We start from the raw sequence: 27,925 nt of genomic DNA, 5'->3' as shown, positions 1-27,925 counted from the left end.
TCTGATAATTATTTCTTTTCTTTTTCAACCTTTGTATGAGATTGTGTCCACTCCATTGCGAACAAAAAGCCCCGTATGGTTTCCAACACATTAACTATGTTTTTGAATAGGTCAGTGACCCTAATTTTTCAACATTGTAACACGCTACCTGACAAGACAAGCTTCTGGCAAACTTTTACTAAAGCCCCATCTCCAGGTAGCTCAAGCTTTTTCAGTTGTGAGCCCAGCATCCCAATTACTGTGCCACAGCAGTCCCGTAGAAGCAGCCGGTTAGCAGGAGCATGTTACCCAGCCTGTCACACGACAAGACAGGCAAGGAGGCACATCACACCTGGTGCCCGCCTTGTGGAGGATTAGAGTCTCCGCATCTTGTAAGTTCCGAGTGAGTGTTTGTATCATACTGCTTTGTTCTTTCCTTGCTACTAGTTCTATAGTCGCACTGTTTTTGGCAGTAACAATAACTTTATAACCAACTAGTCCCAGCCTGTTTTACTGAAGTCTTGCAGACCTACTGCCAACCTATTGCTGGCATCTGTTGTACCTCCAATGCCCTTTGCAAAGCTAAGTGGTTCGCCACTGGCTCGAGGAGACAGGCACCGTCAAGAGATGTAAGAAAATTCACATCTGACACTTCCAGGCCCATTCAGGAAAACTATGGATAGATACAAAGGGCAATGCCACTCACCAACGGGTATGGAGAGGTTGTTCTGCACCAGGACCAAGGCCACCTTGGTGTTTCTGCCCTGTAGGCTAGCTCTGGTACAAACAAAAAGAAAAAGGAAGGGGAGAGAAGAAGCACCACACCAATAAATTTGCATTTGTCAATCACAAGAACTTGTGATCAACGTTCCTTGGATGTTGGCTTTTGTCTGAATACTGGCCAGCAATATGAATCTGCCACCATGATTACAACCATAGAGTTTATTACAATCGCCCAGTGAAAAGACTTGCGCCATTGTACTGTTGAATGCATCAAGGCTTTGAATAGCCATCTGTCCCAGAGAACCAGGACATGTTCACGATACGCCTGGCGGCTAGCATTCAGTCTGTTAGACGGTTTGGCCTCAACTACAATGCACGTAAAAGCTATTTCTGGCTTATTATTACGAAATAAGTTTTTTTTATTATTAGATACTATAAGCACTTGCACAACAGTATGCCATTACAATGAACATGAACAGTACTCACAGTTCATTAAAGTAGAAAAAAAACTTGAGAAGTCCACACTCACTGTTTGTCAAGTTTCAATTGTACATTAATTATTCCAACCAGACAGTAACTCTGCCAAAATATCTAGCTTCCATAATTACAAGAAGTACTAGGGGACAATCGAGACTTTTTATGAAAATCTAATTCCAAGAAAGCTTAGCATTTGAGACGCCGAGCCACATTCAAAGGCCGTGCTACAGTGCTGTCACATGCATGGGAATACCAGGAAATGAGCATTTCAGAGAGGCATTTTGGGGGGGAGGAGAGAAGGGGACAGTGAGAACACCTTGAAGGCGAGTGTCTGGAGACCGGTGTTCCTTCTGTGCCAATGTGTTTTGGTCTGTACTAGACCAGCACCTAGGATGGTGTTTCTGCTGCCGTAGTATACAGGAATTCTTTCTTAAAACATCAGTACTAGCATTACAGTGTACAGTTCTACTGAATGTGAATGCTATCACCTGCACCACTACCTGTTTGCCTTGTGGAGAGGAGGAGGGCAGCGAGTGCTGCATGGTTGATTATATAGACGGAGGTATGAGCACTACCTACGTTGGACGGCAACTCATTGCGCTGTTATTGGCTCCGTCTTCTATATGCATAAGTGCACTCCTCAATGCCCTCTACACCCCTGTGCACCCCAACACCTCCTCCTATTCAAAAGCTGTGTTGCGATGAAAATGGCAACTCTGTAAGTATGCAATGTGCCACTGCGAGTAGATGTGCGATTTCGTCATTCTACAAGGCCTATAGTGCATGCAGTTCCTTCAGTGCTGTCAGGTTCCTGGTAGTTGCACATCAGCATGCCACGTGCCATCACAATGCCTTCCGCTCCAAAGCACGTGTGACATGATGGTGTTTACTAAGCACAGTGTATAATGAGTGCGCAGACACAGTACACAGTGCTGCCACCAAAGGCTTTGCAGTGTGGAGAGCTTAAAGGGACACTAAAGACAAAAAGCAGGCACAACAATGCATCCCTCCAAGATGATTATCCCCATTATAGCAGATTAACATTTAAGTGGTGACAAATATGCAATTTGGTGATGGGAAACTTATTATTGGTAGAGATTTTAATGGTTATGTTTATGCTATGCAATTATAGAGTGTAAGCTGCATGTCTGGGCACACACCCACCTTACTGCGAAATTGCTGTGACCTCTTACTGTGAAATTAACAAAAATATAGCTCTAAAAGAATACCTTATCAGTATAAACCGATTTAGTGTTTTCCTTTAGTGTCCTTTAAAAGCTAGGCCAGGTGGTTTTCATTTGCGGCATACAGCATAGGCAATGGGACATAACCAAGCTGGTACCTTGCTTGTAATGCTTCTACCTTGTTCCATTGTCTGCTGTTTGCCAAGTTTTGGAATAAGTCTAAATGCAACCACCTTGTACAGTTGAAACCACTTATAACCATGCTGGCTTTAACAATATATAAGTTATAACAATGAGAAGCTGCTGCACCAACAACTTTTTTATGTTTTCGATGGTGAAATAACCCACTTACTATGATGCCCCCAAGCCACATTATCAATTACAACGAAGTCTGGCTGCTGGGTGTTCATGCCGAAAGGTAATGAAATGTGAAATCCTTCGAAAGAAAAAAAAAAAAAAGAAATTCAAGCCCAGTGCACGATCAGCCGCCATTCCAACAGCTGCTGCACACTTATGTGACATAACCTGTTTTCCAGCCCCAACAGCCACATGCACCTGCTCTGTTGGCCTTCCACTCCTCCAAACACGAATGCGCTGCACCCGTAGCTCTGCACTGCATCGTCATCCGAAACAAGAATGGATCGCACCAACTGCACTGACAGCGCTGCTCCCTGATTGCTCGCTAGCCCATTATTCTGCGCAGGTCTGCCAACGGGTTAAATTGTTCGTGCTCATCTTTGTTGGCTGCGTCGAAGTCGTACCTGGGCACGTGGTTTTCTCCACCTCATTTGACTTGCTGCCGAAATGGAAGATGGCTGATCTGCCCACTGATCATCATGAATGCGTGACGTTGCCGGTGAAATGAAAGTGCACTGCTACAGATTTGGAAGTGAAATGCCCTATCGTAAAGGACTACAAACATGGTAAAAAGAGTGCGTGGCTTGGTGAAGAAGTATAGACTATTGCAACCGACAGTGTTGACACATCTGCTCTGCAGACAAGTTCAACAAAGAAAACTGCTAGGTTGACAACAGGTGCAACTGCGTTTGACAAGGTGACTGTGACTATAAGGAGGTTGAAGAGGCCCTCAACGAGTAGTTTCTCGGTGCATGTGCCATGAACTTGCCCATCACTGCGCCAATAATGGCCACAAAGGCAAAGCAGTTTGCCTTACACATGAACAAATTGGACTTCCAGGCACGTGGTGGCAGCGCTTCAAAGAGAGGTGCGGCATTGTTTACAAAGCCATCACTGATGAGGGAGCTTCGCTTGACATGGAGGCGAAGCAGAAGTGGGTGGAGGAAATGCTCCCTGCATCCTCGACAACTACACTGACACCGACGTAGGTAGTGGCAATGAAACAAGACTGTTCTTCCAGATGTTGCCGTCCAAGATGCATGCACTCAAAGGGGACACATGTAAGGGCTGCAAAAACAGCAAGCCATGCCTCACTATGTTTTTGTGCGCCAGCATGCACAGGAGCGACAAATGCCCCGCATATGTCATTTGCAAATCAAAAAATCCCCACCGCTTCTGCGGTGCTACCAGGATACCAGTAAGCTACCATCACAACTGCAAGGCACAGATGACACGAGAACTTTTTCGTGAGTGGCGGCTCTTCGAGTTCGATCAACGTATTGGCTGTTCTAAGAGGAAGGTGGCGCTCATCCTAGATAATTGTAGTGCCCACTACTCCATGCCTAAGCTCTCAAGGATGGAAGTTTCTTCCTGCTGCTGAACAAGATGGCAGGCTTCCAGCCCATGGTCGCTGACATGATCGGCAATTTTAAGGTATGTATCATCACCACGTCCCGAACAAGTTGGTCTTGTCGATGAACATGGCCACGAGGAAAAGCAGGAAACAACCTGACTGGAAGATCAATCTATTCATGGCCGTGCAGTTTATCTTTCATGTGTGGTTCGAAGAAAGCGCTTCTACAGTACGGAACTGCTTTAGCAAAGCGTGCTTTGTTCGAGGCAGCAGTGACTTATACAAAGCTTGCAAAACTCCCACCGACGAAGTGATGCCCGAACTTTGGTCCGCAGTCAACAGGGATGCTTCAGGACTTGAAGTTTCTACGTGTGGACGACACATTAGAAACACCAGGACTTCTAACCGATCGCGCGATCATTGTGAACGCGCTGGCTTCGGATAGTGACGGCAACGATGGCAGCGATAATGAGGCTGCTTTAACGTTGTCCTCGAAGGATGCCCTGCAGATGATTCAGTCCCTCTGAGGGTTCGTTCTCGCAAGGGACCTTCCGCTGCCCTACGTGGAGCACCTGGATGCCTTGGAGAAGATTGTCGGCAAGCTTCACATAAAGCAAGCAAGGCTGACGAACACGAGGTTTTCCTGTGCAAGCCAGTGAGAAGTATGCGGCGAGATGCATGTGGCGATCTCGCCTCAGCGTTTATTCTGAATTTCTCAAGTTGAGAGGCTGCCATGGTAACATTCTCGCATTATTTAAAAAGCCCCTTTTGGGGCCACCAAAGCCATGCCTCAACGTAGCTCGCATGTCACCTGTCGCCTGTGACCCCTCTTAGCGGTTGTTATAGTAGTTCCGTTCTTAAACGCCCACAGCCGCGGCTTGTCACATGCGGTCGGAGTACACAGGAAGCAGAGTTAAACAGTTCAATAAGTCAACACAATCAGCAGCCGGATGGAGAAAGGTAATGGGAAAGGGCGCTGGCCTCCCTGCCATTATAGTTTTCTCACAACAGCTCTGTCATCCCCCTATATTGCTTTTTTTTTTTTATGCAACCCAGTAATAATTTTTGGTTATAACAATGGAATTTGCGTGGTACATGAATGTTGTCATAAATGGATTTGACTGTATATGCGCTACATACATTTCACGCACAATGCTCATTGTTGTACACGAGCACATGTATTTCTGAACAACAAAAAAAGCATTTCTTTATACTGGCATTTGACAAGTCTTGGACGAAATGAGTAAAGAAATTGGAAACTTGCAACACGCCAGTGGCATGATACCACAAGAGCTCCCACGCAACCTTCATGAAATGCTGATAAGCCGGACAATCTCTGAGGACATGAGAGCATATTCTGTAACGACCCACTTCGCTTTCAATTCTTATCATTCATTTCACCGAGGGCCAGTCCTAGTAATAAAACAGCAACACAGCTTCGTTTGAATCAATGACAAGGGGCAAAAAGAAACAAAAAGATCAAATGAAAAACAAAATGGATCGGTGGAAATTACAATCTCAGAATGCAAAAAATTATTTGACTGCACATGTGAAGCAGTTTATCATGGCCACAGTTAAACCACGAAACACTGTGGTTAGTTGAGCCGCACGCTAGCACTGTTTGCGCTTCACACAACCATTAACCAAAACCAAGTACGCTCTGTGCCCAGAGTCAGCGGTGTTGGTAGAGTGCAGGCATGGCTGCCAATACAGCAGTGCAGCCACTTTGGTGACAGACAAGGTGGGCGACAGATCGCATAAGTTTTGAAATGATGCATCAGACGAGTTATTAGCAGTGTCATGCAATCCCAGATTATTGGCTAACTGGCATAAAAATATCGACAGATTTTCATTACGAACTACACAAAGGTTCGTTATACACACTTATAGTAAATTATCACTCCATTAAAACAACATCTTGAATGCATGGTTTTCTGTGGGAACTGTAAGGAAAATTACAATTGCGTTATTACATCAATTGGTGCTTTACAACCTATTTTGTTATAAGGAGTTCTGACAATTTATTGCTCATACCCTCCAACTTTCAAAGCATTGAAGAAAAAGGTGGGTATATTGTTACGGGTAGAAGAGCAGGGATGCCTACAACAAAGATGCATACGGGAAAACAAAACAGCATTAAATATATATTAACTGCACAAACATAGCCCTTTGATGCTTGTACAAGGGAACGCATCACCTTGTGTATAAAGTCTTCCTGATCAAGTATTGCTCAGGAAAAGTAAAATCTGAAAGCTGACAAGCATTTTTTACGGGAGAAATATAATGGGATGTACACATCTTACCATCAACCAAGGTGATTTTCATCAAGGATGCTACATGGCCTTGTCACTCACTTCTGGCTCCTTCCTCATCACAGCCCGTAAAACGACCAGGAGCAGCTGTGCACAATGTGCTAGTACACTGCAGTACAGCACAAGCAGCACGTGCATGATACAGTTGCACTTACTGTGCATCCTTTGTGCCAGCAATGCCTTTCAGGACTTCCCAGTATCACAGTAGTCTCAGAAAATTCATGCGGAAAACAGTGCTGTGAAATCCTGAGCAAGCAAAAGCTAATCTTGGGCTAGAGCTAATCAAAGAATGGTTGGGTAAGAGGCACTTGCTCGGTCGTGGGCAAATTTCAAGTTGGTGGCAGAACAGTCGTGACAAAAAAAAAAAAAAAGAAACAGCACAGCCATCTTTTCACTCAAAAGCTTTATCTAATATGCATTTGCTGCCTTACTCTGAGTCATCGCTCTGAAATCCATCAAATGACTCCACTGGGATCGAGCCAAAATTAGGCTCCTGCACTCGGCCTGAAGAGGCCCGCAATCTTCTGGTTGTACACCACCAACAGCAGAACTCAAATCTCTAATTTCATTAGTGCCACTCAACAACCTCAACACTTTGCTTTCTGTTTTTTCACTGTAGGCTCCTGCACTCAGCCTGAAGAGGCCCGCAATCATCTGGTTGTACACCATCAACAGCAGAGCTCAAATCTCTCATTTCATTAGTGCCACTCAACAACCTCAACATTTTGCTTTCTGTATTTTCACTGTAGGCTCCTGCACTCAGCCTGAAGAGGCCCGCAATCGTCTGGTTGTACACCACCAACAGCAGAGCTCAAATCTCTCATTTCATTAGTGCCACTCAACAACCTCAACACTTTGCTTTGTTTTTTCACTGTAGGCTCCTGCACTCAGCATGAAGAGGTCCGCAATCTTCTGGTTGTACACCACCAACAGCAGAGCTCAAATCTCTAATTTCATTAGTGCCACTCAACAACCTCAACACTTTGCTTTCTGTTTTTTCACTGTGGGCTCCTGCACTCAGCATGAAGAGGTCCGCAATCTTCTGGTTGTACACCACCAACAACCTCAACACTTTGCTTTCTGTTTTTTTACTGTAGGCTCCTGCACTCAGCATGAAGAGGCCCGCAATCGTCTGGTTGTACACCACCAACAGCAGAGCTCAAATCTCTAATTTCATTAGTGCCACTCAACAACCTCAACACTTTGCTTTCTGTTTTTTCACTGTAGGCTCCTGCACTCAGCATGAAGAGGTCCGCAATCTTCTGGTTGTACACCAGCAACAACCTCAACACTTTGCTTTCTGTTTTTTCACTGTAGGCTCCTGCACTCAGCATGAAGAGGTCCGCAATCTTCTGGTTGTACACTACCAACAACCTTAACACTTTGCTTTCTGTTTTTTCACTGTAGGCTCCTGCACTCAGCATGAAGAGGTCCGCAATCTTCTGGTTGTACACCACCAACAAGCTCAACACTTTGCTTTCTGTTTTTTCACTGTAGGCTCCTGCACTCAGCATGAAGAGGTCCGCAATCTTCTGGTTGTACACCACCAACAGCAGAACTCAAATCTCTAATTTCATTAGTGCCACTCAACAACCTCAACACCTTGCTTTCTGTTTTTTCACTGTAGGCTCCTACACTCAGCATGAAGAGGTCCGCAATCTTCTGGTTGTACACCACCAACAACCTCAACACTTTGCTTTCTGTTTTTTCACTGTAGGCTCCTGCACTCAGCATGAAGAGGTCCGCAATCTTCTGGTTGTACACCACCAACAACCTCAACACTTTCCTTTCTGTTTTTTCACTGTAGGCTCCTGCACTCAGCATGAAGAGGCCCACAATCGTCTGGTTGTACACCACTAACAGCAGAGCTCAATAATTTCATTAGTGCCACTCAACAACCTCAACACTTTGCTTTCTGTTTTTTCACTGTAGGCTCCTGCACTCAGCATGAAGAGGTCCGCAATCTTCTGGTTGTACACCACCAACAACCTCAACACTTTGCTTTCTGTTTTTTCACTGTAGGCTCCTCCACTCAGCATGAAGAGGTTTGCAATCTTCCGGTTGTACACCACCAACAACCTCAACACCTTGCTTTCTGTTTTTTCACTGTAGGCTCCTGCACTCAGCATGAAGAGGTCCGCAATCTTCTGGTTGTACACCACCAACAACCTCAACACTTTGCTTTCTGTTTTTTCCCTGTAGGCTCCTGCACTCAGCATGAAGAGGTCTGCAATCTTCTGGTTGTACACCACCAACAGCAGAGCTCAAATCTCTAATTTTATTAGTACCACTCAACAACCTCAACACTTTGCTTTCTGTTTTTTCACTGTAGGCTCCTGCACTCAGCATGAAGAGGTCCGCAATCTTCTGGTTGTACACCACCAACAGCAGAGCTCAAATCTCTAATTTCATTAGTGCCACTCAACAACCTCAACACTTTGCTTTCTGTTTTTTCACTGTAGGCTCCTGCACTCAGCATGAAGAGGTCCGCAATCTTCTGGTTGTACACCACCAACAACCTCAACACTTTGCTTTCTGTTTTTTCACTGTAGGCTCCTGCACTCAGCATGAAGAGGCCCGCAATCGTCTGGTTGTACACCACCAACAGCAGAGCTCAAATCTCTCATTTCATTAGTGCCACTCAACAACCTCAACATTTTGCTTTCTGTATTTTCACTGTAGGCTCCTGCACTCAGCCTGAAGAGGCCCGCAATCGTCTGGTTGTACACCACCAACAGCAGAGCTCAAATTTCTCATTTCATTAGTGCCACTCAACAACCTCAACATATTGCTTTCTGTACTTTCACTGTAGGCTCCTGCACTCAGCCTGAAGAGGTCCACAATCATCTGGTTGTACACCACCAACAGCAGAGCTAAAATCTCTAATTTCATTAGTGCCACTCAACAACCTCAACACTTTGTTTTCCGTTTTTTCACTGTACATATGAATACGTGCTAGATGGTTGTCGCATCGCATGACGCTGGTAACGTCAAAGCATTGCACACCAAATTCACATCAGTGACCGACACTTCTCACAAGTGACGCATCTGATGAAAATGGCAACTGGCTAAAGCTAAACAAAAAGACACCTGGCTATGGTGGGCTCCTTCCCTCACCCCCCCCCCCCAATGGGGGAGGAGAAGGAGAATAAGCCAGTGCATATATAAGAGTGAGGGAACTCAAAGTGAGGTGAGAGAAGGAAGGTTAGTGTTCAGCTGTGACAGGTAGGGAACAGGTAGAGGTACTGCTGTTGGTTCTTCCAAGAAGTAGGGGTGACCCAAATGGAAAAGGGTCGACACATGTAAGCAGGTGTTATCAATATTGCTACGGAACAGTATTTGCGATGACGAAGAGGTGCGCAGTGTGAAGACGACGACGATTAGAGGCTAGCGCGGGCTGTTGCCTCTTGGCTAAGTGCGCCGTATTTCCTTGTAAATATACTTGTATATAGCTTTTCGTCCGTGTCTTCCTACGTAACATATCTGGTGGAGGTGGACGTTCCCTGTACCTTGTCATGGAGCTTCGCAGTGGATGGTACGTCGAGCCTTCCTTCATGGCTCCCAGCGACGACAACTCGACTCAGCCGCCTCCGACACCTGCTGCCACTTAGATGACCTACATCCCTCTCCCTGCTCCCCGTGATCCTGGCGTATTCTTGGGCAAAGATGGGGAAGACGTCGAGGACTGGATCAGCCTGTACGTACACGCCAGCCGCAATAACCAGTGGGACCCTACTATCATGCTCGCCAACGTAGTCTTTTACCTCGGCGGCACACCTCAAGTTTGGTTTCAGACACACAAAGATGAGCTCACCAGTTGGGATTCACTTAAGCAAAAGCTCAGAGACTTGTTCAGCAACCCCTACGGTCACCAACTTGCCACGCAGAAGGCGTTATCCGGCCATGTGCAGACGTCTACAGAGCCCTACGTCACGTACATTCAGGACGTCTTGGCTCTGTGGGGCAAAGTTGACGCACACATGACCGAGTCAGACAAGGTTTCCCACATCCTCAAAGGCATTGCCGATGAAGCCTGTGACGTACGAAATTGCTCCTGTGAGTTCAACCACGTCCTCTACTCTAGGATCTAGTAATGTTGTGCACGTCAGTAGGCTCAAGGCCTACTACACTGCTTCCGAGTCCGGCCTTTACTCACTCCAGGACGGCGCTTTTGCCGCCGGGGGTAGTGCTATGGAAAAGTATTGGCAATGACGAAGAGGCGAGCAGTGTGAAGACGACGACGACGATTTGAGGCTAGAGCGGGCTGTTGCCTCTTGGCCAAGTGCGGCATATTTCCTTGTAAATATACTTGTATATAGCGTTTCGTCTGCGTCTTACTACGTAACAACATGGTGGGCCCAGTTTTCTCAGAAAGCAGGAACTACCATGGGGACACTTAAAAGTTAAGCAATAAAAAATAAGTACATTTGAGCTTTGTTGATATGTCTGAGAAAAAAAAATTTAAGAAAAAATGTGCTAAATGAGAAAATACACAATCCGAGACCACTAAAAGATTTGCAGACTCAACTGCAATTATCGCATGCGCAAGGCAAAACATTGCACTAATCGCTGCAACACAATACATGCGCGGAGCTGGTGGAGCCCGATACGAGCATTGTCGTTTTTGTGGCTTCGGCAAGCTTAGGTTAGCATGTCTTGAATTCAGCCTCGTGGCCCACTTGGCTCAAATCGTTGTGGCACGAGAAGGCAATGCTGCGCATCAACCTGGTGGGGCCCAAGCAACCGGAGGCACATATTGTCATTTTCCTGTTCCGTAGTTTACAAGACCGCAACAAGAACCCTAAATGAAATCGAACTCTTGGACAACACTGGAATACTATGCCACCAGAACGAAACATGACGCTCTCTTCGCACCACCTGCAGTAGGGAACGGCACCACATTTGGGTTATCACCTATTAAAAGCGTGCAGTATGCTTCTAATGGCACTATGCTCAACGCATTGTGAAACAGATAGGTGAAGATGCTTATAGCGGAAGGGTTGGCTGCAATAGCTGTGAATGTAACGTGTGATGACCCAGGAGGAGATTTGCTTGTACCAGAATAGGAAACCAAACACGCCCTGGCGTTTTCACATGGGACAGGTGGTGAGTATGGCAGGGAAGCTGCTGCGGCAGGCAGCGACTGTTTTCAATCGAACGCGCCTCAGGCCTTTTTTTGTTAACATGGGATCTAGCGGCCTGAAAACATGTCATACAATCACAGTCTGCCAATGTATCAAATGTTGGTCCCAAAAGATTGCGTTTTCTAAGAACATATAAACTGGTAACATTCTTCGTTCTTTGCGCGGTCCTTAACTTGTTGTCGAGTTTCTTTGTCAAGCTCCAAGTTTCTGCCCCATATGTTACCCCCGGTAGAATGGATTGATTGTACACCTCTCTTTTGAATGATAGTGGTAGGCTTCCAGTCAGGATCTGACAATGTCTGCCATATGCACTACAACCCATTTTTATTCTTCCGTAAATTTGTATCTCATGATCAGGGTAACGTGTGAGTAATTGACCTAGGTAAATGTAGCTTCACAGACTCTAGAGCCTGACTGACGACCCCGAACTCTTGTTCGCTTGCCAGGCTATTGAGCATTATCTTTAGCTTCTGCATATTGATCTTCAATCCCACTCTCACACACCTCTGTTAAGGTCCTCAATCATTTGTTGTAACTTGTCCCCAGTGTTGCTGAACAGGACAATGTCACCTGCAAACCGAAGGTTGTTGAGATATTCGCTGTTTATCCTCACTCCTAAGCCTTCCCAGTTTAATAGCTTGAATACTCCTTCCAAGCACGCAGTGAATAGCATTGGAGAGATTGTGTCTCCATGCCTGACCCCTTTCGTTATAGGTATGTTTCTAGTTCTGGAAAATTAAGGTAGCAGCGAAATGCCTGTAGATATTTTCCAAGATATTTACGTAAGCCCCCTGTACTCCTTGATTACATAATGCTTCTATGAATGCTGGTATCTCTACTGAATGAAATGCCTTTTCGTAATCTATAAAAGCCATATAGAGAGGCTGATTCTATTGTGCGGATTTTTCGATTACCTGATTAATGACATGGATGTGATCCAATGTAGAGTACCCCTTACTGAAGCCAGCCTATTCTCTTGGTTGACTGAAGTCCAGTGTTGCCCTTATTCTACTGGAAATTATCTGGGTGAATATTTTATACAATACTGAAAGTAAGCTAACGGGCCTATAATTTTTAAATTCTTTAGTCTCCCTTTTCGTGCATTAGTATAACATTGGCATTCTTCCAGTTCTCTGGAACCCTGGAACTCGTGAGACATTTCGTATAATGAGCTGTAAACTTTTCAAGCATACTATCTCCTCCATCTTTGATTAAACCAAGTGTTACAAAAAATGTTAGGCGTAACGTTAAGTGACAGGAAGAGAGTAGTATGGATACCCAATATTGAAATTGACATTAAGAGAAAAAAGTGGAGCTGGGTAGGTCATGTAATGTATAGGTTAGATAACCGGTGGACCATCAGGGTAACAGAATGGGTGCCAAGAGAAGGGAAGCACAGTCAAGGATGGCAGAAGACTAGGTGGGGCGATGAAATTAGGAAATGCGCGGGCGCCAGTTGGAATCTGTTGGCACAGGATAGGGGTACATGGAAATTGCAGTGAGAGGCCTTTGTCCTGCAGTGGAATTAAAATAGACTGATAATGATGATAAACGGGTAAAACGTAAGCATGACTGTAGTGGGTCTTTTTTTTTGTGTGTGTGTTCTCGATCACGAACGGTGATGCCAGGAAATAGTACATAATGGGATTGTATCAACAAAGTTCTACTGTAATAAAAAATCAGGTGAAAGAAGAATTGTATCAAGACGAGTTCAGTTAAGAGTATAAGCGTGAATACACATCTAGTTGAAAGCAGCAGGAGACTGACCAAAAACTTAAGCTCGCCCCAGCAACATTCCTTTTTCGATTACTGTACACCATTTTACTACGGAAGTATTCACTGCAGGAATGACTCAATATACCAATTGATTTTATTCCTTCAAAGAAACATATATGCAAGGAAACAGCCAGAAATTTCACTGAATACCTTCGTTTCAGAAAAGGGCTTTAAAAATATATGTTGAAAAAAATAATAAACAGGTTTTTAACCCGAGTACCATAATAGCTTTATTATAATGTTTCAAAACTCTAAGGTTAGCTGATAAAGGCGTATTCTTTGCACTAAGGTAGAGCGGTACTATCCCTTTGATGAAGGTCTGTATAACTTATGGCCGAGGAAGCTGAACCTGTGCTTGTAGCTTTTTGTATAGACGAACCCGGCATGTCTTAGGGTTGGAGTGGTACAATTTTTAATGACCAGCTCGGCTCGTCCTTGGTAGGGAAGGGGTTAATCACATGCAACTAAGATGCTTTTCCATAAAGTTCTGGACACTAACGACGTGCCAAATTACTGCAGTCCTCACCAGGCAGCCCACAACACATTCTGCATGGGCCTGCAAATTGTACAGAACAAGCGAGCCGCAAGTTGGTTGTTACTTCCTCTACCACACTCTCTGTACTGTTCTGTCATTACCATAAGAAGTCACAAACAGGATCTAGCCTTGTTGACTTCGCTGCTACTTGACCCCATAAGTAAAAATGCAAAGCCGCATTCATAAAGAATGCATCTCCAGAAAGATAATTTCAGCATGTAAAATGAATAGATGAAGTGAACTGTGTCACAAGAAAAGGCACTGCTTCCCCACCTATGCAGGGGCAAGTGAGCAGGGAACAAGAGGATTGCACGCAAACCTGAGGCTGCGTATCTTGGTTGAGCAGTCATTGCGCTTGTCAGCCCAGCTGGGGTCGTCCCAGTCCATGTCGAAGAAGAGGATGGCCACTGCAGGGACTTGGGCAAGGTGCTTGTGCAGCCAGTTGCTCTTGAGCAGACCCCTCTCCTCGTACCACTCGTACGATGGGTGCTGCACCCCATCAACAAAACATGGTCAGGGCACAGCGCCACCACGGTGGCCACAAGTTCCAAAAAGAGAGATACTGGGGTTCTGTTTCCAGTACTCAACCTGCAGGTTACAGCCTCATTTGCAATGGTGAGACAGGAATCATTCAAAGGTGTCCGTGAGAATGCTAAAGGAAAACAAAAAAGTCACAGGCATGTACGGCACAGTCACAGCACAGTCACAGCACAGCATAAGCTGGAGGGGCAAGCTGTGGCTTGTGCTGCTCTCTGTACAGCGGTCTGCTGAGTCCGAAACTGCCTGGTTGCAGCCACGTGCGTAATTCTACAATTTGCTCCTTCAACAGCTGTTCAGGTGTCGACGCTACGCAGCGCAATCTGCGTAGCGTCACATTGCACACTGACCTCACATTGCATAACTCCTCTCATGCTGCGACACCTGTATAGGGCATGCTTCCGCAGCAACTAGCACGCACTGGCCTGGCACAGCAGTAGAGTAGCTGACTCGTGCACAGAGGTCCCGGGTTCAATCCCGGCGAGAACTGGATTTTTTTTTTTTCATTCCTGGCGATAGCTGTGACTTGCACTGACAGTGGCGGACAACATTGCCAACCGAAACGAGTATTGGATTGAACCCACAACAGCACTAACACTGAAAAAAAAAAACGCCTCCTAGCAGCATCACCAAATATGCTGCACTGATGGGGCATGATAGTCGCCGAAAAAGGGCACATGTGACACGCACCAAATGAAACTCAGCCTTGCACCTTCAACATACAATCATGCAGACAACCAGTTCAATAGAACTCTTTGCTTCTGTTCATACACTATGTAGCATCACCTATTAGTAAACCGTATTCAACCTCCCAGTCATCCCACTATGAACAAGGCTCCCACATGGAAGTGGAGACTCATGTCTTCCTTTTATATGGTCAGCATCACCATTTTACTTCACAACAGCAGCACCAAAGGGGCAGCTTCTTGTCTCCAAAGCAGTTCACATCTGACACCATGTACGAGCACTGCCTTTAGCACACATGCACCCATTCAATTGTCAGCTTTTCATTATGACCGGGCACTCAACAAGATACTACTACATAATGAAGAGCTCTGTGTGACTATGCATGTTTTTTTTTTTCTCGTAACATTGCTTGCTTTTTTGCCGATGATACTTGAAACAGTAACGTTGGGCTTAACATGGTTTGCACTTTCCACATTTTGTTTCTCTCTGTGCTTTTACATGAGTGTAATTTCTGCCTAATCCAAGCCACACTGTAAGCTGTCATATTAGTACTACAATTTCTTCATTCCATTCTCATTCTAGAGTAATATTATGATGTGTGCTTTCTGTTCTTTCAATAGTGAACTCATTGCTTTGTAGAATGTGCCTTTTCCTTATGCACACACTTTATGTATACAGATTATCATGGTGTAATTTCTTCTTATTTTGTTTATCACGCACCGTAAAAGTAATATTTACACAAGTGAATGTCTTGTAGTGCCGTTCCTAATCTGCTTACTCTGTATATATGGTCCTTGTTGTGGACCTGAACTTCACTACAGGACACTAGTTTGTCCTTTGATTTATGTACTCACTCCTGCCTTGGCTGCCAAAGGGTAGTCAGAAGTATGACAAAATTACAAATATAAAATAAATACACAAACCCAGTGGCGTTTGCAGGTGCGCTGTAATAATAATAATAATAATAATAATAATAATATGCTGTGAATAAATAAGTGCTGGCATAATTAGCTATTCGTTAATTGACTGTTGTGGTTTAATGGCTCGAAGCAACACAGGAACTTTGACAGAAGCTGTTGTGGAGAGTTCCCTGTTAATTCTGACTACCTGGAGTTTTGATGTGTAGCCAAGGCTCGACAGACATGCTTTCTTTTTAGGATTCTGACGATATCAGAATGCAGCTGCCATAGCCGGGAATTGAACCCGTGACCTTGTCCACAGTACCAGAATGCTGTAGCCACTGGCCTACTGTGACGGGCAACGTTAATTCACAAGCAAGACAAGAGATAATCTTCTGTGAGACGGTACAAATGCTGCGGGTTCCTACGTTTTATACCCCAGTCACACTCGCAGCTTTCAATCGGGATCGAATTTCTCGATCGCTATTGCTTCCCTTCCACAGTTTGCGCAAATAAGCCAGTAACGGTCAAAAAATTAGATCCTAATCACCCTCGGAAGTGCCCAGTATGGCGTCGGTATTACCTGCTCATTTGTAGCCCAGCTTTGTCAGCGGCTTGTGAATGCCTACCAAATTAGGCTATAGCCTTTCCCAATAGAAGCGCCCTAGACCTCACCATAATGGCTTCTGGACTGTCGCAATCACGCATTCCCCCATAACAATTCGTACTCCCATGTAACAGTCCAGAGTGAAGATACTTTCTTCTCTTGATCGAAAGGCCTACAAGGCTGACTAGTGGTCATCTGCATGGCCCAGCTTAGCAAAAGTTTGCATGACGTTTTAGTTCAACAATGAAGGAAATGATTGGCCAACTGATCCCCAGCCAAGCAAAACTGATGATTGGGGTAGAAAACAACTGCTCTAAATATAACAAAGGGTGTAGAATAAAAATTTTACTTGGCACATAGCAATATCGCTATGCTATACACTCATGCAAACTGATGGAACATAAAGTGACAAGAGATTAACGAGTGTGAGTGTTATTAATTGAAACAATGTTTTTGCACTGAAATATGCAATGCACCAAGGCTCACTCATGCTACCTGCTCACGATTAGTATTGTGAATTCTGTAGAACACATTTTGGGGCCAGCATTTGGGGCCAGCACGTGCTAGAGCCTGCCTAACGGAGAACGGAGCCTGCCACAGCGAAACCTTCACCGCAGGTATATTACCATTTTTTCAAGTGAAGATTTGGCAAGTGAATAATTCTTCAGCAGTTGCTCCTCTTTGTACTACCTGCTGTGGTGGCTCAGCACTTATGGCATTCTGCTGCCAAGTTCGAGGATGCATGTTTGACTCCCAGTTGCAGTGCCCACATTCCAATGATGGCCGAATGTGAGAAAGTGTGTTTGCAATAATAAAGCCTGCATGGTCAAAATTAATCTGGAGCGCTCGACAACACCACTTCGAATAGTTGTTGTGTTCCTCTGGGACATTAAGCTCCATCCCTTAATCTGGCTTTGTGTGTATGCAACACGATAAAGTTACTCCTACCACCGGGGTCCTATGTAACTAGAGCTAGAGTGAAAATGTGGAATAACAACATTTGTAAATTTATGTGCAAAGTAAATATACTCAGTGGAGAGGCTTCCGTCTGTCACATAGCATGGGGCCCTATAACTTAAAGCTATTCCAATATGTTTTTATTCCAATCTCCTGACGTCAAACTCGCGTAACCGCCGACGCAAGCATCGGGCGGTCTCCCGCAGGGTTGTCTGAACCAACCAATCAAACGCTCTCCTCGTTCATAGGAGCTTACTTTTGTTTGCTTGAAAAACGAATAACATTGCCTACACTGAGCGGCTTGTTTTATCTAATTGGCTGACAAGAGGCAAAGAGCAGGCTCAAGTGGAGAGGGATTCGGTGGGGCCGAGCCACTGCACTGAAAATCGATAACCGGATGAAAAGGGTGGGGACGGCATCTGCGATTAGTCCGCTTTCCTTTACTTAGCTTGCGGTGGCTGGTCAAGAACTGCGACGGCATGCAACAGAAGCTTAAGAATTACGCTAAAATAGATCCTCAGCAAAGAAGAGTTGCCAGAACGAAGTAAACGTGCTGAAATTGCTCGAAAATGTTGCACGACCACGCAGAAAGTTTGATCACATGCGAATAGACCCATGCTCACAGGCAGGCGCGAGTAGCCAGTGCATGAGCGATCGGCGGCCGCCATCTTTTATTCCTTTCGGAACGGGGCAGCCTGCGGCTATTCAGAAGAAAATTTAGTTTTGTATGGCACATTAATGCGTCTTTAACGCGTACATGTCACTTTGACACGGTGAGCTTTTGAAGTTTTGTGACGTCGCATGACAGGCAGGTGAAGTGGGTGCAGCCCGAAAACTCTTGACCAACAGCCGAAGGCTAAGGGCGAAGAGGCGTCGAATCAGAAATAACTGTTTTTCTTTTGTTCGGTCAAATCATGCATAATCAGTGTGTGTATGCCATATCATATGGGGAGCTATTGCGGTTTTCATGACGTCGCGTGACAGAGGTGAAGCGGGGGTGGTCTAAAAAAGTTTTTGACCAATCGCGGAAAGCTGATTGCAGAATTGGAATAGAAAAGTTTGGAATAGTTTTACATTATAGCGCCCACGGACTATGTGATAATCAGCAAAAAACTGCATTCGTGTTGTCCTTCCCGTTACATACCTTTCCCTGTGTTTTGTATGCCTGCTTTTCCGTACCATGGATTTTCGCAGCGTTGCCCGAGTAATGTATATATAACACTGGTTTCGGCCATGGTGTAAGATGCCACTTCCAATAGTTATGTTCCTCTGGGACATAAAGCTCCATCCCTTAATTTGGCTTTGGGTAAATGTAACAATAAAGTTACTCCTACCACGGTCCTATGTAACTTAAGCAAAGCTCGAGTGAAAGTGTGGAATAACAACAAGTCTAGATTTTCCGCGCATCTGCAATACAGTTGGCGCTAAATGCTCACTAACCGCGATAAAAATTTGCGTATATGTAAATGCACATAACATTTGCAAGCATGCGCCGGTCTCTGCAGGTAGAGCACTACACGTATGGAGAGCACAGCTTATTAGTTAGAAACACCTTTTCTTTCTTTTTCTTTCCACGAGCCTCTCACTTATGGGTACGGCGTAGCATGTGAAATGCGACAGTAGTCACCAACGCCTCAGCGTTCATGCAAGGAATAATGAAGGCTTATCCGCAGGTGGCATGACCCGCATGAGCCGAGCTCTGTAGTGTGTCGCACACCCCCGACGCGAACCAACAGGCATCGAACACACCTGCAACGCAGTGGCACGTACAAGTCGCTGAACCGAAGCTCCATGAGCATGTGTCCACAGCATACCTTGGGTTTGGGTTTCGGAAATACATGTTTGTCAGGCAGCATCACGAAGTTCAGCGGCGACCGGTCTGGTCCGCGGTTGTTAGAAAAGGCGTCCCAAATCGCGGCATGGATGTTGTTGGCCTGCGGTTCTAAACCGATGAAGGCGACGAATGCTTTGGGGCGAGTTTTGAGCTCTACAGGTACCTCGCCGATATCCAGGGGCTTCATAGTTCGATTTTGTCGCTGCTGCAGCGGCCGTGGTTACAGGCGATGGACGACGTCTTCAACTACAAAAGCTTCACAAACTACTGGGCCGCATCGGCAAGGCGCTAACTTGCAGCGCTTTCGGTACGCCAAAAGCCGGCAGTCCGGTAGCACGCCTCGTTAATGCACGACCGCGCACAACAAACGTGTGACACAACAACGGCAACGGGCGAACACCGTCGCCAGATGCTACAGGCTCTGCAGGCACGCCTTCACACCTGTCGCGTAAACCACAAGTCCGGAACAGTTCCAAAGGCTGACTCTAAACTCGTCATACGGTGGCTATAACTCGTCACCTGTGGACTTCATATCGAAGGGACCCACACTCCGGCTCAACCGCGAAAACGCACACCCATCCCGTCACGAAACCACGTTCACAGCCAATTACAAAAAAAGAAGAAAATTTAGCAAACTCTCGTTCTCAGTTGTCCCGCTCAAGTCAGCTGACCACAATTAAAACGAAGAAAAAAACAAGCAAAACAAACGTTCTTTAACCTCGACACCCATTCCTTGTAGTGGTCATGGCCGCTGTCATCTGTATTTTCGGGCGTTCGAAGGAAGGCGTTACCGCGTCGTCGTCGCATCAGGTAATTTAGAGCGCGGGCGGCTGGATCCGTTAATTGAGTCAGGCTGCGGAATCGCCGAAGCGAACATGACACGACGACATCGTCCCTGACTGCGGCGTCGATCGGCCGAATGCCATTGGAACGCTATGCCACTCTTCAGAAGGAAGCCAGGTAGGAAGTTGCCCCGAGACCTTCCCGAGCGGATTCGAAATTGTGAAACTTGTGTGATTGTGTCATGTATTTACCAGCTCGTGACCGTGGTAGTTCTTGCATATCGCACGCAAAGGGGGCCGGCGAGCCTTTCACCTTGTCAGTTATCATATCCCCGTAATTTTCTCTTCCGTGAAACAATGTATAAACTGCCTCCCGTGTGCGATGTTTCAAAGTCACGACTTCGCCAACCGTCTCGTCACGAGCGACCAAGTTGTGTGGTAGCCGCTAATAGAAAGTCCCCGGGTTCTCGGATTTTTTCTCAGGATCTGTGTACCCGTTGAAGTAAAAGGAACGCATAACTTGTCCTTTCCCAGCAGAAAATGTTTTTTGACTGGCCAGTCTCGGCTTGCTTGTTGGCGTGCGTGTTTCGAAGCATTTAATTTCTGCGTTCGCGTCCCATTCCGAAGTCCGACCGCTTAAATTACAACCCTGCGCAAGCGGGCATGTAGCAGATAGCCGCATTGTCCAATGACAGCACTTTTGTTTTGACGGCTGAATGTTTGCATCGCGCGTCGCGTTGTGTGGCAGGTGTATACATTTCCTTCAAGCATCCGCCGCTAACCTTGTGACACACATCGCGATGTTGCGTGCTCGCCGCATGTTTTTCCTTCGTTTTGCGAGGACGTTCACCGATCGGCCCGAATCTCTTGACATACCGTGCACTTGTCGGGCCGTCCTACGTACTATATATGAATGGAGTGTCTCCGTCCATTAATGTGCTCTGATATGGATCCGCACTTATCGCCTTTAATTGCGGTATTATCTGCTCTTGTCTTTCCGCGTCATCTCTAGAGCGCGCCGCTGTCAAGGCCTCAGGCACTTTGCTCGGACAAGAGTTAGAGCAGTGCCTGACATCACGAGTGCCTTTTATATTCGCGTTCCGAGTGTCGGATTCCTTTTGCTTGTCAGCTGCGCAGCATCAAAAACGGGAACTTAACGCCGGCCATTTTTAGTGGAGAACATATTTAGCTGTCTTCTGTTAATTGCGTGTCTTGGATGAAGTCATGAGAGGTAACTTGACATCTGGCATGATTAACAAACAGCCGTTTGTAGACGGTGGTAAAAGCCCATTGAACAGAGAGGAGAAGCACGCACCGGAAGGGTTGTGCTTCCTGTTGTCCCATGCTTTTTTGCTAATTTGCAACACCTTACGTTACATGGTGTTTATTGCCTGTAGAAGGTCATAAAGTTTAGACAAGTGTGCAGATGCCAAGCCATATAACTTGATACATCTGCAAGTACCACTAAAGTTCCACAATCACAAGGCAGTGTGTGGCTCTTCGTGCAAGCTGCATTGGGACCTGTACGATACCAAAGTTGAGCGGTGTGAGCAGAGAGACAGGATGTACCTCTTGATCCTGCCTTTGAGTATGAAATTGGCAAGCATCAACATTGTGTGTAGTGGTGTCTTGTCTTACGCTGATGTCACACAGTGCATTTATATGAGTCACCATGTGACACCCATATAAAACAAGCCGAGTCTGACCTGGCAAAGCAAAGCAGGAAAGTACACACCTGAGACTGAATTAGCACATTATTTTCCCAAGTGATAGTTATCTTTCCATTATAATGGAAAAACAAGCATAAAAGAAATGCATTGTGAAATGAGAATGTGGGCCTTTATTCACAAAATAATTTGTGCACTTTAGCTGTTAGTAAGGACAGGAGCCAGCTAATTGTGACAGCACACATACTGTTAGCAAAGACAGCCACCCAATGACAGGCAGTTATAATAATTGAATAGCTCTGGGCATTATGCTTTTAGTTCACACTGCTAGTGCTCCAGTCTGTATATCTTATGGCTGAGCTATGGCCCTGATCATGTAACAATAGTATCACCTGCTTGGAAAACTTCTCTCATTTGGTCAGCGGTGTTTAATTTGCAGAGATTACTGACTGTGAAGGCAGTGTCGAGTCATACTTATTTGCATCTAATCTCTTGCCATGTTTGATATGACCTCCAGTTTGCTTCTTGGAACTATAAGAAAAATCATTGGTTCTGAATTTGAACTCGGGAGCAGAGTTTCACACAATTGAGTAGTGTGAGATTAGCTTGTCCACTGAACCACTCACAGTTGTGGACAATTGGAACAGTTTGTTTTAGCCTTGTTTGAGTAGTTGGCGACAAACAGACACAACTGAATCGTTTTGAATCAAGGATGCAAGCCCTTTGTTCGTGGATTTTGTTAGCAGAGCACTTTGATCTTTTCTACAAGGAACATTGTGGCACCCATTGAAGTTCTAACCAAGCAAAAATGTTTACTTTTGATGTCCTGGTTCAGATTTTCCTTTAAGGCTCCATTTTTCCATAATATTAACACAATGTATATCTGTGTATAATAGCAGAACAAGATTGGCACTAGGATGTGTTGCATCTTGTGCTGTCCTTGTTCAGTGTAGTCAGTGGCAAGAGTTCGGTGCTAAATTCCCTTAAAAGGCAACATGATGCTCCTATGAATCACTGACCTATTTAAATTGTGCCTCTTCTCGTATCTGCAAGCACATAGCATGAAGGGTGCACACAAATAAGAACATGCAGGCTAGTTCATTTGTCTTCATTCCGTGTGTTTTTCAGTTGTTTCTGTTGATTGAAAATTAGTTTCCCTGTATTTATTGCATTTTCATAATTCCTAAATGTATGCAGCTGCAGAAGGAATTAAGAATTTTATATTCTTAATTGGGTGCACACAATGCAAGAAGTATCGAGCGGTGCTGCCGCCATCCCGCAAAACATAGCGCGGGATGGTGGCGCAATCTCTCGACCCTTCTTGTAATGTTCCCTGTCTGCCCTTGTCTCTAAAATTACACTACCCATCCAAGTTGCTTTAGATTGCATTCTTGCACTAGACGCCTACAGTGCTTCACTAACTTGCCCAAGCACGTGTTTTGTTCAACAAACTGTGCTGCAAATTTGCAAAGTGGTGGTGATGGCTGACCAGTGTTCCTGTTGTGTTCCTGAATGCAGACAAACCACAAGACCCGGGTGAGCTTGGGGGTGAGGTGTCCGGTCGGCAGGTGTCGAGACATGGCTCCCAGGCCAGCCTCCATGCCCCCAATGGCGCTGTTCCTGCCGATGCGAGCATGCTCGAGGATGCCGATCCCCCGCCACCGTCTCCCCTGCAGTCTGGTGAGTGGCAGACACTGCCTGTGCGCACCATCAGCCTTTCTTCGGGGGAGCTCGCACCCCCGCTTTTGGAGGAAAACAATGCTATATTAATTCAACCAGACAATATTGCAGAAACAAACATGTTTCCTTTGCACTCACGCCATGCAGTGAGGTGTGGTGATTTTAGCCAGGTGAGATACTACATACTTTGGAGTAAGTCTGCAATTGTTACTTTGTGTGTGTGTGTTATATTTACGAGGCGCGGCTTTGTATGGGAGCAGGCCATTTCAGTCCAAGTTTTGTTACCGTTTGTAATCCGGATCATCCCTTTTCATGAAACGAGCAAACACAGTTGCTTTCATAATGCATTTATATCTGCCCAGGCATGTACTCTACACAGCTGGTGACTGTCTAGTACTGCCATTGCTGTTGCCACAGCTCAGTTTTTGTTCGGAAGCACACTGATGGATACAGCGGTCTTCCGTGCCATCCATGGTGTTGCCCTGTGACTAGTTTCATTTAATGCGAATGATTTTTTTCGAGAAATTTAGCATTTGTTTGCTTTTTATTGTTTGTGTTTTGAAGTGTTGTAGGCTGGTCATCTCTCTGCAGCCTGGCTGTGTACTAAGCTCGTGCAAGATGGCCTTCAAGCTGTGTCACACGAAATGCTGGGTCTCGTATCAATAACCTGGCTTTGTTATCGTCTTTGGATTTTCACAATAGAGCTATGTGTAGTATTAGTATTTAATTAATTTTTTTTATTTAGTTGTCCTACAAGATTTGCAAATGTTTCTCTTGGTTCAGCTAAAGGCAATTGATTCGCCTGGAAAAAGCTATAGCATCAAAGGTGGCAACCACACACTGTGCAGGATGATCAAACAGCAATATACATCAGAATAGTGTAATCATAAACCACCATGTCATTACCTAGCACACACTCAGTGAAAAAATGAAAAAGCAAAGCGCTTGGGACACTATATATGTATTTTGACTTTGACATTTTCTGTGACGTGTCGTCTTTACAGAGAGCACATAAAGCTGCGGTGACCTTTCATATTCTACTTATCTGCTGGCGTAAAGCATTCATTAGTGACATATTCATTAACGTGCAATCCTCTCACGATTTTTCTTCTATGAGAAAACTTGTGCAGGCTAAAAATATTTCATACATATCGTAGTGGCACAAAGCGTCACAGTATACCGCCACTATTCACACTACTGCCACTTGTAGCTCCGATTACCTGGTGATTTGTTACAAGAAATTTAAGGGTAGGCTAGAAAATAAAGGAAAATATATGCAAGTAAAATATAAAGGTGGTTCCGTATCACACAATCACAATGAACACTTAGAAACATGATAGAAGTGGCACCACTAACAGCTATGACATTTAAGCATAAAGTATTCATGTATTACAAATGCAGGTTCTGATACACGTCTTGCCATAACACAGGTACAAGATACCCAAAGAGTGTCTAATATACATGTACCTTCAATGCGGCCCAGCACTGGTCATAACTGGTTTGACCTCAACTGCTTCTTTTTCCCCCTTTTTTTAAATTTTATTTTCTTTTTCCTTTTTTGTTACGACTTGATGCGAAGACATCACAATTTTCTTTTTAATTTTTTAATGCCACCAATCATTTATTATTATTATTGAACTATTATCATATGTACTAATCAATTATTTTTATACTCAGCAGCCCCATAACAGGCTTTTCTGCGCACATATGCATAATGCAGGAAAGTAAGCTTTTAAGGCGGCCTGACGAGAACAGTTTTCTCTCTCATGAATTGTATATATATCTTTTGCAGTTGTTCCTTATCACTTATAAAGCTATCATTTGTCTACATTTACACTATTATAATGATTAAATGTCTTAACTTCTCAAATTACGCATTTCTGTGCAGGTTCAAGGCATTGCACTTTTTGCGTCAGATTTTGCTGGGGCGCTCACCAGTGAATGCTTGCGCATTAATAATTAAAAGATGCTCTCCTTGGAAGCACTCCCAGTTGGGCTAGTCTCATTCAGCTTGGTGTGATACTCCGTGCAAGAACTGTAGGTGGGGAGGACAGCACGAGCATTTATTTGCTGCCCTTCTTAACCTTTTAAGCAGTGTTGGAGCATTCTGAAATGATGGTTTACAGTGGCCACTTGGGTGTTGTCAACCTTCCTACAAAGTCAAACCTTATTACCAAAATGCTTAAAGGGACCCTAAATAAAAAAATAAGTTTAGCTGTATTAGTAAATTACGCTTATCCAATACCAAGAGACCGACTCTTGCCATGAGAGGACACTTGGTAAGCTGAAAAAGATGCAGAAACAAAAAAAAAAGGACTAGTAACACTGTCACCTTGAACTTCACGCAACAGCTCACCGTGACATTGTTGATTTTGACAGTGCCTTATCAGGCTTAGTTAATTGTTTATTGGTAAAGACAGACAACATATTCTGAAGGAGCCAGAGACTGAACTTGGAGAGTTTAGAGACTGCACCACAACAACACAAACATGGAAAAAAATTATTTGAAATCTATGAGCTTTGCATAGACGTGCTGATGCCGAGGTTGTGGCACAAAATTCAAAAGCTCAATGTTTGGCTTTAATTTTGTCTTCTTGTACTTACCCTGCTACCACAAACTTAACCAAAATGGAGTTTTTACAAGAGTACTTCATCAGTCTAATGGGATTTGTTCTGTCTACTTGGTGTCCCTTTGAAACCGGTGTTCAAACTGTGCAGCGGAGGAAGAGTACGAGCCAAACCTGTGCGTCCGGACCAAGTCTCGCCTCTCGAAGACCCTCGACGAGGTACTGCAGGACGCCGGGGCACTGGCCTACTTCATCCAGTTTGCCGAGGAGCAAGGAGCCCGACCTCTGGTCAAATTCTGGATGGAGGCCCAGAGCTTCCATGCCTCGTGCCTTCTCCGCCGGTCCTCGGCGTCGTGCCGAGCCTCGGACAAGGACTCTCCGCTGCCCAACGGGACACCAGCGAACGGAGAGAAGATCGGAAGGGAACCAGACGGAGAGCAGCATTCGGCAGGCGACTGCCAGCCCGTGGGTCGCTGCGATGCAGACAAGTGCCTCAAAGCGACGGAATGCGGGATTCCTCGCTCGCAGGCTGCGGCCAGCCCTTTCGGTAATGGGCTCGATGAGGAGGTGGCTCGCTGCCCGAGTAACAAGCAGCAGACGTGTGAAAGTTCCCCGATGCCTGGACTCCCGTGCCTAGGTTCCCGAAAGAACCCGTGCAAAAGTTCGCATAGCCAGTGTCTTTCGTCGAGTCCACGTTTGGGTGCAATGGCAGCACTGGTGCCGTGTGGAACGGACCCTTTGCAAGCGGCAAACTCCTTACCTGAGGATTCGCCACAAGCCGTCACAGGAGGGTCCGTTGTGCATCCGTCATCTGTGCATTGCACCTGCCGCCAGGAGCAGGACTGTGCACCGAGTGTTGCCACAAAGGGGGGAAGTGCGGGTGTAATGCCCTGTGGGTCAGTAGTGCAACCGGCAGGTGGTGAAGGGGGTGAAGCTGGTGGTCACAGGAGCAGTGCGGGTGGGACAAACTTGAGGACAATGTTCACATGCAATCTGAATGGTGCACCGCCAGTGGTACAGACGTCGTCTTCGCAGGAAGGCAACAAAGTTGACATAACAGGGGAGACCCTTGATGGCCCGGACATCTCAACGAGGCCAGTGGCAGGACGGCGGGACAGTGAGTTTCACTCTTAAGTCACTTCTTTTTCGCTGCTCAGTTCAGTAAATGTTCACGAAGCAAAAAGCTAGAAGTATTAGAAACAAGAACACTAAATTGGTACCAGAATCTTCATATAGGAGAAGGAAAAAATTTGTGTTTCAGAACTATGGCAGCTTTCATGACCATCTAACCTGGATTAGCTTGTTTTCCTCTGACACATTTGAATTTATGAAATCCCAGCACTTGCTCGAGGATTCAGGCGACTGCTTCGTGTCAACCACAGAATGTGCTGCCAGCTCCCATTCCTTCAATTTAAGTGGGGTCTGTAGCTTTTTGCTGCACTGTAGTACTGGGTTGCTGAGGTGGAATTGCGGACTGGGAACACAAGTGTGCTAGTTGTCAAGACAGTAGCACTCGTGCAGATGTTTGTCAACAGCCACCTTAAAGTTCCTGTGTGGAGTGGGCTGATGAATTCAGCACCCAAGATATTCAGAGCTTTGACACCAATTACTTTGCAATAGAACAAGTTCAACACTGAGGCATGTTTTTATTTATTTCATAATACCCCTAAAGGCCCCCGAAGGGGTATTACATAGGGGGAACCGATACATGAAGAAATGCGAGCTTTGCGCGTTATGGAAAAAAAACAACTTAAGTACACAAAAGTTATACAAAATTTTTACAAAAGAAAACACAAAAGTTATACAAAAGTACGATACCTAGAAAAATACACAAGTAAAACAATATACTAAATACATTAGTCAAGTG

General features: G+C 45.3%; 2 protein-coding genes across 4 annotated transcripts in view; one reads left to right on the top strand and one right to left on the bottom strand.

Annotated features, from left to right (window-relative positions):
- Nucleotides 1–19,946, bottom strand: part of gry (trafficking protein particle complex subunit 11 gry) — a 151,932-nt gene extending 131,986 nt beyond the window's left edge. The window contains exons 1-3 of one of the 2 annotated variants that reach the window (XR_007597898.3): nucleotides 19,343–19,946; nucleotides 14,161–14,330; nucleotides 686–756 (exon numbers count right to left, since the gene is read on the bottom strand). Coding sequence is in view for 1 of the 2 variants with exons in the window: in XM_050172604.3 (XP_050028561.2) it covers nucleotides 686–756; nucleotides 14,161–14,330; nucleotides 19,343–19,549 (448 nt within the window). In the remaining variant the exon portion in view is untranslated. The remainder of the gene's footprint in view (nucleotides 1–685; nucleotides 757–14,160; nucleotides 14,331–19,342) is intronic. The other variant, XM_050172604.3, reaches the window with a different exon arrangement.
- A 157-nt stretch (nucleotides 19,947–20,103) lies between these two features.
- Nucleotides 20,104–27,925, top strand: part of pkaap (A-kinase anchoring protein pkaap) — a 68,402-nt gene continuing 60,580 nt past the window's right edge. Inside the window, exons 1-3 of one of the 2 annotated variants that reach the window (XM_050172749.3) lie at nucleotides 20,104–20,322; nucleotides 23,330–23,491; nucleotides 26,210–27,175. In XM_050172749.3, coding sequence (XP_050028706.1) covers nucleotides 20,298–20,322; nucleotides 23,330–23,491; nucleotides 26,210–27,175 — 1,153 coding nt within the window. In that variant the 5' untranslated portion in view covers nucleotides 20,104–20,297. The remainder of the gene's footprint in view (nucleotides 20,323–23,329; nucleotides 23,492–26,209; nucleotides 27,176–27,925) is intronic. The other variant, XM_050172748.3, reaches the window with a different exon arrangement.

The sequence above is a fragment of the Dermacentor andersoni genome, chromosome 3, assembly GCF_023375885.2.
Source record: "Dermacentor andersoni chromosome 3, qqDerAnde1_hic_scaffold, whole genome shotgun sequence".
In the NCBI taxonomy this organism is placed as follows: domain Eukaryota; kingdom Metazoa; phylum Arthropoda; class Arachnida; order Ixodida; family Ixodidae; genus Dermacentor; species Dermacentor andersoni.
The sequence above is the reverse complement of the archived record's forward strand: the minus strand, read 5'-3'. Positions and strand labels throughout refer to the sequence as shown.